Source organism: Lissotriton vulgaris, chromosome 3_1 (assembly GCF_964263255.1).
Source record: "Lissotriton vulgaris chromosome 3_1, aLisVul1.2, whole genome shotgun sequence".
NCBI classification, from domain to species: domain Eukaryota; kingdom Metazoa; phylum Chordata; class Amphibia; order Caudata; family Salamandridae; genus Lissotriton; species Lissotriton vulgaris.
In genome coordinates, this window is record NC_141689.1 from 269,616,672 (window position 1) to 269,630,701 (window position 14,030).

The window sequence follows — 14,030 nt, forward strand, 5'->3', positions numbered from 1 at the left end:
ACGTCAGACAGCTGCAGCTTTCAATGTTTTTGCATGCTCCCATTTCTGAAAGGTTAACATGTGATTCAGTATTCTTTGAGATCATGAAGGCTACCATTAGCTACAAATGCGCAGAAAAGTGCAGCTGTTTTGCAGAAGGGCCCGCAAAATAGGTCTGGTGTGCCCCCAAAGATCCTTAAGTTGGCACTAAAAACAAACAACAGGCCTGGGGGTTTGTGCCTCAAGACTCTGACCACACTCCCTATACCACTGGTGGGAAGCATAGTGATAATGAAAGATTTCCTTCCTGGCTTCCGAATTCAATGCCTACATTTGCCAGGTGAGAAACAAGCATACAACTGAAACTTATAGTCCCCACTATCAGCAGGCTCTAATCATAAAGTTGAGCAGGAGGACAAAGCAGACAGCTAAGCAGCCCACAGGTGGACAGGAGACTCTGCTTCAACAGACTGCTGCTTCAGACCGCTGCTTAATCTCCTTATGCCCCATCACTCTCCCGTCCTGCCTTGGAGGAAGGAATCATGGCCTTGACCAAAACCTTCAGTGGCTCAGTCCAACTCCTGAGGCCCATGGATTCCAACCCGACCCTGCAAAGCAGAATAAACTCTTTCCCATTGTTAGTCAATGTCATTCATCTAATCCACTGGGCCATTCATACAATAAGAAGCTACGGAAGCCGTTACAGTTCTCCAACCCAGGGAGGAAAACATAGTTTGGAAATATGACTGACAGTTGTTAGCAGTTAAACCACCGTGCACTGGGCTAATGGGTCCAGACACAGTACAAGCCTAACCGCGTGGGGCTTCCGGCGATTGCTATTTCAAAATGGTAATATTGTTAAAATTATTTTTTTAGAACATTTATCTGAATTATATCATGCTTTAAAATCTAATAAAATGGTGTCTATATTTTTATGAATGGAACAGGATGTATTATTCATAAATAAAACAATCAACCTGTTCTAATGTTTTACAAAAGAAATCTAAAGACATTTTGCTAATTTTTGAGTCAACATATTTATCCTAGTTTATGACGAAAAACAACTATTTTTCTCTCCTTTCACATCAGAATTACATTTGTTAAAGGGATTTTTTTACACTTCAAGATGGCCGCCTAGTTAGTGAGTAGGTAGACTTCATTATTTCCAGCGCCAGCACCGGTCTTATTTTGGACCGACAGATCATGCTGCTGCTGTGGTGTTGCAGGCTTTGGAGAATTGCTTGCCGCGCTCAGAGCTAGAGAGCGCGGGCATGGACTTTTCCGAGATTACCCCGGAGGAAGAAGAAGTCGAAAACTGGTTGTTAGGAGACCCCGCGGCAAACGGTGCCACGCCCAGTAGAATCCTGTCCCGCACAGAATGTAAATAACAACCTCAGGCCTTATAGTGGCTTGGTTTAAAATTAATCCTAGCAAAACTAGCAGCTGAGGCCGGTCGTTTGTACTGTGCAAGGAAACTCATGTCTCTGGGTCGTGTTTTGCGCTGTGCCGATGAGTACATACGTGCGTCAAGTGACCGACTTTTCCTCCCTTGTGCTTTTTTTAACATAAGATTGGGGGTCAAGATGTGGCAGAGGTAAGGGGGGGGGGGGGAGGTGTCAGGAGGGGCAGAGGTTGAAAAGCAGATTTTGACAGTCACCTTATAGTTTTATTTATTAAATAAACATCTGCTGAGGAATTGGCGTCAAGAACAAATGTGACAGTAAATCTGTTCTAGCTTACTTAATTGGCTGAACAGAGACAGCATTTTAAAATATTTTACAGAGTTTAGACACCTGCTGTTGACTACTTTCTTGGACTGGCAATTTTGAAGGGATTATATCCGTGATAAGGTTACTAGTGATTACTGTCGTTTTGGGAGAGTTCTGTGTTTTGTCAGTAACAATTTGGACTCATGAGGTAGCATAACTGGTTAATGTACTTGCTGCCGAGCACATAGTGTAACATAAAGATTACAGATTTGAATTTTATGTAGCTAGGTAGCTTTTGACCTTGAGATTTTGTTACTTCCAGTTCACAAGATGCAATCTGCGTAGTGATCTATTTTCTGGCATGAAGGAGCTGCATGCAACTTCTAAGTCATGGGTTTAGATCCTTATTGTTTTTTCCTCCGTATTTTGTTATTCTAAGACTGCAAAGTAAAGTTTCTTTCAGATGTAGTAAAGCCTTATTAGTACAGACCACCACAATCACTGCATTATGTTTTATATTCTGTGTTTCGCTCAATCATTCACTCTTAACCTATGATGTCTACAAGTATGACGAATATGTGATTCCTTTCACTTATAACCCCCATTTACTTATGTAACATTTGCCGTAAGTTTATCTACACACTTGGATGGTTTATTGTGCCACTGTGTGTGTGATGTAAAGTGTTCTGACAACCTACACTGGGATGTGTAGCGCTGTAAATACAATTAAATAAAAAAAGTAGTTGCCATTTAAACACTCACACAGATAAATCTTGCATTCTTACAATGCAGATACATCTCTTATGTGGGGCGTTGAACAAAGTCAAAAGCCTTCCTCCAAGTCATAATTTCTCTAAAGTGCTTGTGAAATAATAACAATCTGTCTGCCTTTGTCTACTTCGACTACATTGGCATCTAGGTAGGATGCGCCAGAGGAATGCTTGCAATAAGTCTAATCACAGGAAATCGCTTGAGGGTAGCATCCCAACACTTCATTCCTGTGCTCCGCATGCCTCCTCTGTTTAAACCCAGCTATATGCAAATCACTTTTGGTCCTGCTCCAGTAGGAACAGTCCAGCCTGGACTGCCAAGTTCCGTTCTCTCTGAACCGAAAAGCAAACACCCTAATACCCTTTTCTCCTAGATTAGGGCTTGTCATATGGGTGGTTCTTGTTATCAGTTGAACAGTATGCACAGGACCCGCGTCTGGGCATACCTTTGGCATTTACATCTTTACATTAAACGCACAAAAGGTAATGGAAGGAATGCTTTCAGTTACTTTAACCACTGGCTGTCGCCTGGATAGCATTCCAATTTACCATTGTTTTGCCCATGATGCCAACTCCTGTTAGACCCAGCTTGTACTTGCACTGCCCTGAAGTTTTGCTGCGAACAACAAAACTGCACTACCAGAATTCAAAGTGCTGTAATCTGAAAGAAAAATGTGCACTTGACGGTTTCACTTTCTTCTAATACCTGTCATTTCCAGTATGCTTGGAGGAAAATGCCCTTCCCACCCACAAGGCTTAACAAAGGGTCAGATGAACAAAGCCATTATGTGGTTGCAAAACCTGCTATTCTCAAAATCAGATTGTTTGCAACAGCAGAATGGCTTTTTACTATGTACCCATTGAGCGTGTCGGGATAGGCCTTTCCTTTTTCGAAAATAGATTTCCTGAATGATTTTGAATCACAATTAGAAAGCGGCTTCACCTCCTAATTGCGATTTCGAATGGTACATATCAATGTATTGGAAGTGCATTCATTAAGTGTTAAAACTCCTCAAAGGAAGTGATAACGGATTTACAAAGGGGTAGCTGTCCCCGTTAGAAATCTTCCCCATTGGAAATCATGTCCGGTGACCTCATGGGAAGAAGGTAGTGGGCCCGGAGGGAAGTGAAGAACCTGCAAGCAGATGGGACAGAGTCTATGCCACTCAGGAGTGACTAGAAGGCACGGAAGAGCAATGCTCACCATATGTCGGACAGTTCAAAAGAGTAGAATGTGACTTTGTCACTGCAGCTGTGAGGACCAAGTGACACTGAGGAAGACCAGGAGCCATGTACGAGCTGTCCCACGTTGGATGTCGGTGACTAGGTGGTCGGTGTACGTCGGGAGAACCAACAAGCCTTGGTTGATGCAAATGGCATGAACAACGAAAAAGGAGCAGGAAGAGATGCAGGAGGCTGGAGCTTCTTCTATCCCAAAAACCTCTGGAGTGCAGAGCCAACAAGCATTGGCAACAGCAAGTCGACGCTGTGCACAGGAGTTTGGTTCCAGCGGTTCTGACGAGGAATACTTGCCTCAAAATTGCAGAAAGGGCAGGTCAGGCCTTGAGGGATTTGCAGAACCACCACCTGTGTTGCTGAACCTCTGGAAGTCCGTAGAACGTCGGGAGCAGCGAACCGGTCAGCTTTGTTGAGGTGCCTGCAGATGCAGGGGAGTGACTACATCACTCCAAATGAGATTACTTTGTGTGTCCTTGATGCCGACAGGTCTAGCGAAGATCCTTGAAGAAGCACAGACACTGGCGACAAAGAAGACTTGCAGAACAGCGAGACCAGGAGCAGCAGGAGTCTTCTATGGTGCAGTCTCAGTTCCAAGCGAAGTCCAGTGACGTTCAAGTGTCCAGACGGTCGAAGAGTGGCGTGGTTTCAGGCTTAAGTCTTGTTCCATGACAAATTTAAGCAGCCACCCACAGGTAAGCCCTCAAGTACCCTAGGGAAAGGGTTGTAATGACTCATGGGTCCGTCCCAGAGGAGGGGCTGTTCATAGGGGAGGATACATCCATGTCCTTTGTTCAGTTTCGCACCAGAGCGGGAGGTAAGTTTCCCAAGAAAGGCTCAAACTGGAGTATGCAAGGAGGGCACCAATGTGCCCTTCAAAGTAGTCTGGTCGCGCTGGCAAGGGCTCCCACCCCAGCCCGAACACTAAATCATGTCTGGGAGGTGGTCACATCTCCCTGCAACTGAAAGTCTATTGTTCTTCCTTCCCTGCTTGAGCTTGGCTCAGCAGCAGGAGGACAGAATCGTGTCTGTGGTCGGCAACAGCACTAGCTTGCTGTCAGACCCTAAATGGGTGTTACCGGTAGTACAGGTGGGTACCGCAAGGGAGCCTCCAAGTACATGGGATCATACTTCCAACACTGGAATCTGTGTTGGGGTATGATTCCAACATGTATAATACCAAACATGACTGGGTTCAGTGCAGCCACTATATAGTTAGACATCTCATAATGACTGATGTCCACTGTATGTATTAAAATGGCTGGAGAATCATAGACTTCTGGGTTTACAAGGGTATTCTGCTCATGGACGGGCATCCTTGCACCTATAACCAAGCCCCCTGCCCTCTGGACTAACTAGGTTTAAAGTGTAGTGATCCCAGATATAAGGAAACATATCTGTCATGAGAGGTGCAAGCACCAATTCACACTGGCTGCAATAGCAGGCCTGTAAACACAGTGTAAGTGTTTAAGTGCACTCCCATTGGTGGCATAATACATGCAGCAGCCCATGGGAGACCTCTGGTGTACCTATGCCCTGGGTTCCTTAGTATTATTTACTAGGGACTTACAAGGGAACACCAGTAGCCAATTGTGGACTCACAAAAGTACTTACCATGGTCAATTTAGGGAGAAAACACAGCAACTGGGGTCCTGATTAGCAGGATCCCAGTCAGTTTAGGTCAAAAACACTGACACCAAACAAAAAGCGGGGTAACCATGAAAGCAGATCCTACTTTCCTACAAACTGCATGATGGCAAGGTCTGTTAAGTTTAGTTTGTGATTGCCAGAGGAAACGACTACTCAACCGAGTAGCCGCATTGCCACTTTTCACAGAATAGTTCATGAGAATGTGTCAAAGGTTCCCTATTAGAGATTGCAGTTTAGAAGAATAAGCCACTGAGCACAATAAACCTCCTTCGCAATCTTGTAGTTATTGATTGAAGCTTGAGAATAATACACAAATAGTAGCAAGGCACAAGTGTCTCCTTACCTAAGGGAAGATGATAAAAACGAGCAAAGAATTTCAGAAGGAGTTCCAAAGGAAGAATCCAACAGTAAGTAACAAAACAAACCCAACAAATAGCAAAAGGGGAGCAAATGTGCTGTGAAGTGTTCAACTCTTGCATCTTTACATCTGATTCAAATGGAAACTGACATCACAGGAAAAGACTCAACTCCGTTTTAGATTGGAAACATGAGACCGAGTTCTCTGAACAGACCACCATTGTGGAAAGGGCAGTTTGTAAGGCTTGTCCATGCTTCTTTCATGTAATACGTGACGTTGCCCTGACAGACGAAGAAGCCCAAGTTTGACTTCCTGTGCCCAGCACAGAACTCTACAGTCCCATCACTGCTCTACCCGTTTGATGCTCACTGACCTCAGAATACCCATCCAGGTGAATGCAACTGCAGGAAGACCAGGGTAGTCCTGATGACGAGGACACCCAGCCATGCGCCCAGCGCTCTATTTTACAGCACGCTGCCGCCTTGCGTGGTAGGCATGCTGTCTTCACAATATTCTTATTCTCTTAAGCTCTTGGCAAAGATGTAACACATATGTCGATCTAGTACCATCAATGTCAGGTATTGTTTAGTTGTTACTTTATTCACAGTATATGTTATTTGCAATAGCAAATAGATACTGAATGTAAATTGAAGCAGGCCTATCTCTTTCTTTAGTTAAAATACTTAATAGATTTCAGCTAGCTTTGTGTACAGTAGGAGAATGTAAAAAAGGAAAATAAAGAGTGTTTACAATTTCTATACAGACAGGGCTAATAACAGTTCAAAAATAGAAAGAGATAAAACAATCTACATGGATAATATTAAGGAAGAAATAGCATGGATTAAAAATGTTGTTTTTAGTAAATTGTAAAAGGCTGAGGTCTAAATGGATATTGAATGAAATGCGTTTAAAAATATGGCATCACTGTCAGAGGCATCCTAGATTAGAGTTGGAGCTTCCTTACTAGTGCCATATCTGTTTGACTCTGTTGGCCTGCTCCCTTGATTGTGGCTGCTTAAACCCATTGCTAGCATGCCCATTGCCCTCTAACTCTCCTGGATAGATTCTAAAGAGGATTCAGTATGGCTGAGTTAGTATGTTCCTGCCAGGCATATGTGCTATGTCCCTACTGGGTAGACCACTAACATCATTTACAATGCTGCCTGCATTGAGTACATGCTCATGGACCTTACTCCTGATCCCCACAGACAGCTTGCTCCATTAATAACCACTGCCAAAGTTCAGCCCCCTAGAACCGCCTCCTCTTCAGACAAAATACAAGTGTTTTGTGTGGGAGAGATACATTTATTCACAAGGTACATCCCTTTGAATGCCTTTCCCTCCCTTTCCTCCTTGAGGAAGGCTTCAATAAGTTCCATATGCAATGGAATACCGCTTTTCATTGAAACACATGGACTTGACCCCACATAAACTATCTGTCTCTCAACCTGCTTCATAATACCAGAGTGTTCTGAATCACCCACATGGCTGTACATTGGCTGCAAAAAAAGAAATATTATGGTTTAGAGTTATACAAAGTGTGGGGCTAATGTTAAAAAATATCTATTCATCAATGTATTAATTCACTGTTATTTAACTCTTAGCACAGCAGTACTCCTCCTTAGATAACATTGCATTATGTCTCAGGTTAATTTAGTATAAAGTTGGAGCTCTGTGATCTATAATTATATATGTTATTTTTTTCTCTGCAGTGTTTCCAAAGAAGGCTGTCTCAACTGCAAGTGCTGCGCTGCGAGTTGTTGCCCATATTGACATGGACTGTTTTTATGCACAGGTAGAAATGATTCGAGACCCTGAGCTGAAAGATAAACCATTAGGTAAGAATCCGTATTTAATTGTTTTGAAGTTGGATAAGATTTGTACCAGAAGCAAGTGGGTAAAAATCATGTAGCTTTTAGGAACACATCCATGAGATGACGTGGAAGTCCTACCTGGGCCAGCCTAGTGAATCATTTTGATTTGTGTTGAATCTTCTAGTTCTAAAGGACTAGATTTTTTTTAAACAAATGATAAGTAAGTTTTAGACTGACATACATATGATTCTCTGAATAAACTTTCTTTTTAGAACTTGCGGCACAAACAAAATAAGTCTGAGCTGGTACAAAGGTGAATTGAGTGTGACTGAATACTATTGGAGGAGTTGAATTCCAACTGAGTGATTCTGAGGGTCAACTGTTGGTTCCTTGGTATTGTTTGATGGCCATCTGAATGCGTCGCAGGACAGGTAGATGGTCTCGGAGGGTGGCTGAGGAATAGCTTATGCCTGGCTGAGGTCTAGCTTTAGATTGGTAGGGCTGGTTTAACATCTCTGAGAGCTAAATGTAGCTCTTTGAGGTCGTGGTGATGTAATGTAAGGCTAAGGTAATGTATAGACCAGCTAAAGGCCTAAGCAGAAGATACACAATGGCAAGCTCAGGGCTATCCTAACTGCTGGTTGAATGTGACTGAGTGCAGACTGAAGAACTTTCCGGTCTCAGCTGGGGGTCTCTAAGGGCTTCATGAAGTGATCCAATGGGCTAGTTGGCCTGCACTTGGACTCTGAGGAATATCATAGGAGTTCTAGGACCCATTAGTTGGCCTATGATCCAAAACCCACTTCAGTCCCACTCCTCATCCTCATTCACAGGTAAACCTTTGAAAAGGGTGATAAGGCATGCTCCTATCCTCCATGGTACACACAATAGGGGTAATAAATCCATGGAGCAAACTCCTGCCCCCACACCTGCCAACAAAAGGTGCTGGGGTTTGCATGGTTAACAGGACATTTTGCCCCCAGGCTTAGCGCTGTGGTTCTTGTACAATACTGTTCTGTCTGCGAGAAAGTTTTGTCCTGCTGTACCTACCTATAGACTGACAGCAGTATAGCTTGTTGTGCTGTTGCCTTGACATACCTGTTCACTGTGTCTGAGTGAACCATACAGTAGTGGTGGTGGCTAGGACCATTGAATATCATGTATGTTCCAATTTTAAGTTTTGCCCCTTACAAACTCCCCATAACTTATAACCAACAGTATTCAATGTTAACTGTTGAACAATGTAGGGTTTGTTATTTGCGTGGATGGATGGAGGAGTCGAATATATTTTTTAGTCGGGGTGAGGGGGTGGTGAGTTCAGCATAAACAGTTTTGAAGACCACAAGCATATCTGTTGGTCATGCTTTAGCAAATTAAGATCTTGTTTTGATGCTTGATGCCTCCAACTTCCTGCTAAATCTGTGTGCATTATAACAATCTTTTTAATCCTACTAAATATGCACTCCTGTGAACTTTAATAGTCATACCGCTGACCACAGTTTGCAGTCTCTTATGTGGCGTTGCTGTGGCTTATTGTAGTTTAGTCGTATTTTTGCTAATTTTGCAAACGTATGAAACGATAAAAGTAGTGTACCTTTCAATTCTGGTTTTGATGCCGAAACTTCAATGCAGTTATGTTTGCTCAGTGGTCTGCTTATTCTTTTTTTAAGGGTTGTATACCTTTGACGTAGGGCTGTAGCAGAGTGTTGATGTTCCTGATATGTTGTGTTCAGGCAATTGGCTCTCTTTCCTACCATCATTTACTTCCCTTAATTTTGAAATTGTTAGTTATGCCAGTACACAATGAGTCCTTGTAGAAAGCAATCACACTCTGGATGTATGTTGAAAGGCGTATTCTCAGCAGCACAGCAAGTCCATCGTCACAGGAAAACAGCCAAAGTCCGTCTGGCTTTCAACACAAGCATGCACATGCCAATAAATTGAATCACAATGCAACAGTCAATTTGAAGAGCTCCACTTCAAAATGTTGCAATAAGAAAGTGATTGATTTGTTACCTGGCACATTATGGTTGTTTATGCATAATATATTTACTTGAAATGTGAGGGGTATGCACACACCCTCACGCCGATATACAGTGTACTCTTACCTTGAACATAGATCTGCCCACATAGCACTATTACAGGAGACATACTTGACACATGCCGAAGCCAAACGCCTTAATCGATGTTGGCATGGCCAAGTGTTCACCACTGACTACTCCTCCTATGCTAGGGGAGTCCTAATATGGGTGAAGCTGGGGACCCCGTTTGTGGCTGAAAAGGTGGTGGTGGATTCAGACGGTTGATAAGTAATCATACAATTTCGCCTAAATGGTTGACAGCTCCTACTAAAGAGCAATGTATGCCCCCCAACACATATCGGACCTCGTACCTGCACAAACTACCTGGCATCGTACCTCCACAAACCATCTGTAAGGATCCTGTAGCGGTTTCCGCAGGAGTGCCAGGAGCCGACGAGAACCCCAACCCGTCCCCCCTACACCACCTGTGCCTATCAAACACTAGAACACAAGGGTGATATGGAGGGAAAGGGGGGAACAAAACAAGGCAAGTAGGGGGAGACAAAACATTGGACTCTTCAGACACTTCTCTCTTCAAGTGGAAGATGAAGCTAAAAGGAATAATGGGTTAATACAACAACAGTCAACTCCCAACCCCCCAATGTTAATAGATTACCCACTTTTACCTGATAGCACAAAGATGTGTCAATGAGAGTAACTAGGACATCCTCTGGAAACAGACATGTGATCATGGAACTATTTGATATGCAATACGACCTAGATTGAGGGGTATGAAATATTACCTCTTGAGTATATCACCAGTATGGACTTAAGTAAGGGTATGATTGTACTTCTTACCCAACCAGAACCACAGCCCAGCTAAGGTGTCTTGTAATATAAAAGGTCTGGATCACAGAAGTAGCTGCCTGGAGTGCAATAAATACATACATAAACACCAATAGAAACCTTCATAAGAACACAATGTAAATACAGTGCGCTACAAGCGCTTTACCGGTTCTTCATGTCCCTGTACTGTGATGAATGCCAGAATCCGGGAAGTCCAGAGAACGAACATCAAAAATAAGGAAATAAAGGGAAGGAGGAAACACGCCAGGCGGACCACAAATTCCACAATGCCACGTAAACCACTCACACCACTGCTCCCGCAAATACCGGCCGTTCGACGGGACCTTAGTCCGGCCCAATGACGGGTCCGCCAGAAACAGGGAGAAGTAAGTCGCTGTGACACCGGAGTAAGACAGCCGGCACTGAGCGAGGGTAGGGAATGGAAAGTAGAACCCACTGTAAATAGGACACGTGGGTCTACCGGGATGAGGCAGGAATCTCCTGTAATACCCCTGAGAATTCACCGGAGAAACTATCTCGGTGCGAGGTAATCAGGAAAGAACGAGCCTCGGCAAGGAATCAAGGAAGCGGCATCTGATGCAGGAAGGGCCGCTCTAGAATCCGGGCGAGAGGTAAGGTCAGCTGTACCTCGAACCCCAAGTCAGGAATAAACAAACGAACAAAAGTGAACGACACTTGGAAAGGGATAGCCGTAACTAAGTTCAAAGAAAGTATGCCCACGACAAACATGGGCGTGTCACAGGAAAAGGCCAAGCGGAAGTGACTAATCGGAAGAGTTAGAAACTAGAGCGCAAAGCGCTGAGAGCCTGGGGAAGCGAGCTTATGTTCCGGCTCGGGCCCCTCGCGCATGCGCGTTACGGCGAGGCTATTTTGGATTGGTCTCGTCAGTTTGTCTTTCAGTTCCACGGAGGCTAGGCAGGCGTGACACCATCTGGCCTATTATCTAGTTGGAACGTGATCCCATGGCTCTTAGGAGGAGACTTAAACTCTGTCCTCAGCACTACATTGGATCGTTCCTTCCCTCCCCTACTGTGCACATGCGAGTCATCCAACGCCCAAACACTGACCGACTGGCTACAACACTGTAGTCTTGTGGACATATTGCGAGTCTGCAACCCTGAAACGTGGGTGTACTAATTTTACTCTAAAACCACACCATCTGCATGTCAGGATTGACCGCATAGTTGGATCAGCTACACTCCTTCCTAAATATGATCGTCGGCTAGCTGGAGCAAGTAGTCAGCACAACTCGCTGTTGAAGCGCCTCAGATGTTCAAACTACATGGCACACTAGTCTCGCACTCGCATGATATCAGATCACGCTAGACCAATGGTTCCCAAACTTTTTTGACCCCCGGCTCCCTTGACCTAATTGGCAGTTGGCCATGGCTCCCTACCATTTTTTTTACCGGTGGGCAGGTGGGGGGGATGTAGCACGTCCTTGGAAGTACTTCCTGTTGTATTCCTTAAATTAATTGGGATGCAATGAATGTATTATAATCATATTTGTAACAAAATAAAAAGATCACAGTAGTTTAATAAAAAATCGTTAAGTCGTTTGGGTCGGGGATTAAGCATATTGAACTACAAAGATGAGGATATTAATCAATGTAGCAAATTTAAACGGAGCACAAACATGCCAATACAGCACATATAACAGAGCTCACACATGCCTGCATGCACCAATGCTGCAAATACAGCAGACCAGAGACAAGCTGTAGCTGCAAATGCAGCAAGGCACAAATCATTTCTGCAAATGCTAAGAGTACACACGTGCCCTCAAACCCATCTTAATGAACTCCTTTAACATAGCTCTTGATGCCAGAAGGCTGCCAGATTGTAGCACACAGACTTTAACCCTGCCTAAGAAGTCAGGATACGCCAATCCAGGGCTAATATTCGTCGATATTACTGTCCCTAGCTACAAGTAAGAATAGCTTGCACAAATTATTTGAAACCTTTTGGGAAATTTGCTAGGAGTGTTAATGTTTTATGACTACCAGTACATCAAGAATTATGGTAGCCAACGGACTACTACTTTACTACTGTTTGAAACATTCTATCTGAGTGAGTAAGTCCACAAACAACAAAAACTCAGTTTCTCTTTTTTTTTTATTTACTTGGCTTAGCTATGAATCTGGAAACTTTTTGGGTTAGGACGTGTTATTCGGATCAGATTAACTTCCCCAGTTTCGGTGGAGTAGTCCTTTCAGAGAGACTATTTAACAGGCTCACAAGTCCACATAAAAAAACATCTTGTCTTATATAATATATTATAGGCAACCACATTAAGCATGCAAAATTTGTTGTACGGTATGGAATTCCTCAGGGTGGCCATTCACATCTGCAGACAAATGCCAAGTGACCAATTAAATTGTGATAAGACGCTCTTATGATTTCTTTAACGAGCTCCGTGGAGCCCGCCCTTTTAGAGTACAAATAATGCCGGTGATACAGGTGCAAAACGGAGTTTGGACAGAAGATCGGCATGGCATTTGATTAATAATCAACTGCCATGCCAATCTTCTGTCCAACCTCCGTTTTACACTCGTAGCACCAGCATTATTTGTACTGTAAACAGGCGGGCTCCACGGAGCTCGTTAAAGAAATCATAAAATCGTCTTAGCCCGGTAAAGAAATCCTACATAAAATAAACCAGGCTAAGGCACAGGAATCCCTCCCATGCCAGTCCCAACAACACCAACGGCCCTAGTCTACCAACTTACTTGGAAGAGGGTCCTACAAGGAGTCACAGAACACGGCGGGCAGCAGGAACATGATTCAAATGGCCAGAGCTTCATATGGCGGTGTACGCCAGTGCCGGAGATTAAACTTGTGAATGTTCATAGTAGGACGCGTATACGTACGCACGTATGGTGCGCTCTTGGGCAAAAACCAGGTTAGCGGATTTTGGAGGAGGGACGTATTTTGGGCCACGGCTGCAACAAGCTTCACTTTCCAATATTGTGCTCACGGCGCTCCTAGTGACTTATAACGGCGCACCGGGGTGCCGCGGCGCACAGTTTGGGAACCACGGCGCTAGACAATTACCCACCATTCTCCCTACACAGCGAGAGAAACTCAATCAGCCAATCACGCTCTTTGAGATTCGCGAGGCCATAATGGCCCTGTCAACCGACCAGATGGCCTACCTGCTGAATACTACATGGCCTATGCCCTGGTACTGGCTCCTCACCTGCATGCCTTATATGCAGACGCCATTGTTGCTTTCATTCTCCCTGCGTCCATGCGCAAGGCTTTGCTTATCTCTTTACCTAAGCCTGACAGAGACCCTACTGTTTTGAGTTCCTACCATCCTTTAGCCTTGCTAAACACAAATTATAAAAAAAAAGGCTAGGGTCTTCACTGACCGCCTGGTGCCCTCAGCCCCGTCTCTGGTCCACCCAGACCAGAACGCGATTGTCCCAGCCAGTAACCTCTCACTAAATCTGTGTTGTTTCTTTCCCGGGTCTCCACCTATTCTGCAATACAATAGCCACAGTCTGGAGAAACCCTTTGACTCCCTGGAATGGACGTTCGGTCAGATCCTGTTACATTGGCTTGTATACTCAATGACTTTGCTTGCTGCCCTTTCAGGCCTGAGGGTCAACTGGGCCAAGTCATGT

General features: G+C 44.2%; 1 protein-coding gene across 1 annotated transcript in view; it reads left to right on the forward strand.

Annotated features, from left to right (window-relative positions):
• The first annotated feature begins 1,183 nt into the window (after nt 1-1,183).
• The window catches only part of POLI (DNA polymerase iota), a 231,995-nt gene continuing 219,148 nt past the window's right edge, over nt 1,184-14,030 (forward strand). The window contains exons 1-2 of the mRNA XM_086960401.1: nt 1,184-1,359; nt 7,415-7,540. Coding sequence (XP_086816527.1) covers nt 1,251-1,359; nt 7,415-7,540 — 235 coding nt within the window. The 5' untranslated portion in view covers nt 1,184-1,250. The remainder of the gene's footprint in view (nt 1,360-7,414; nt 7,541-14,030) is intronic.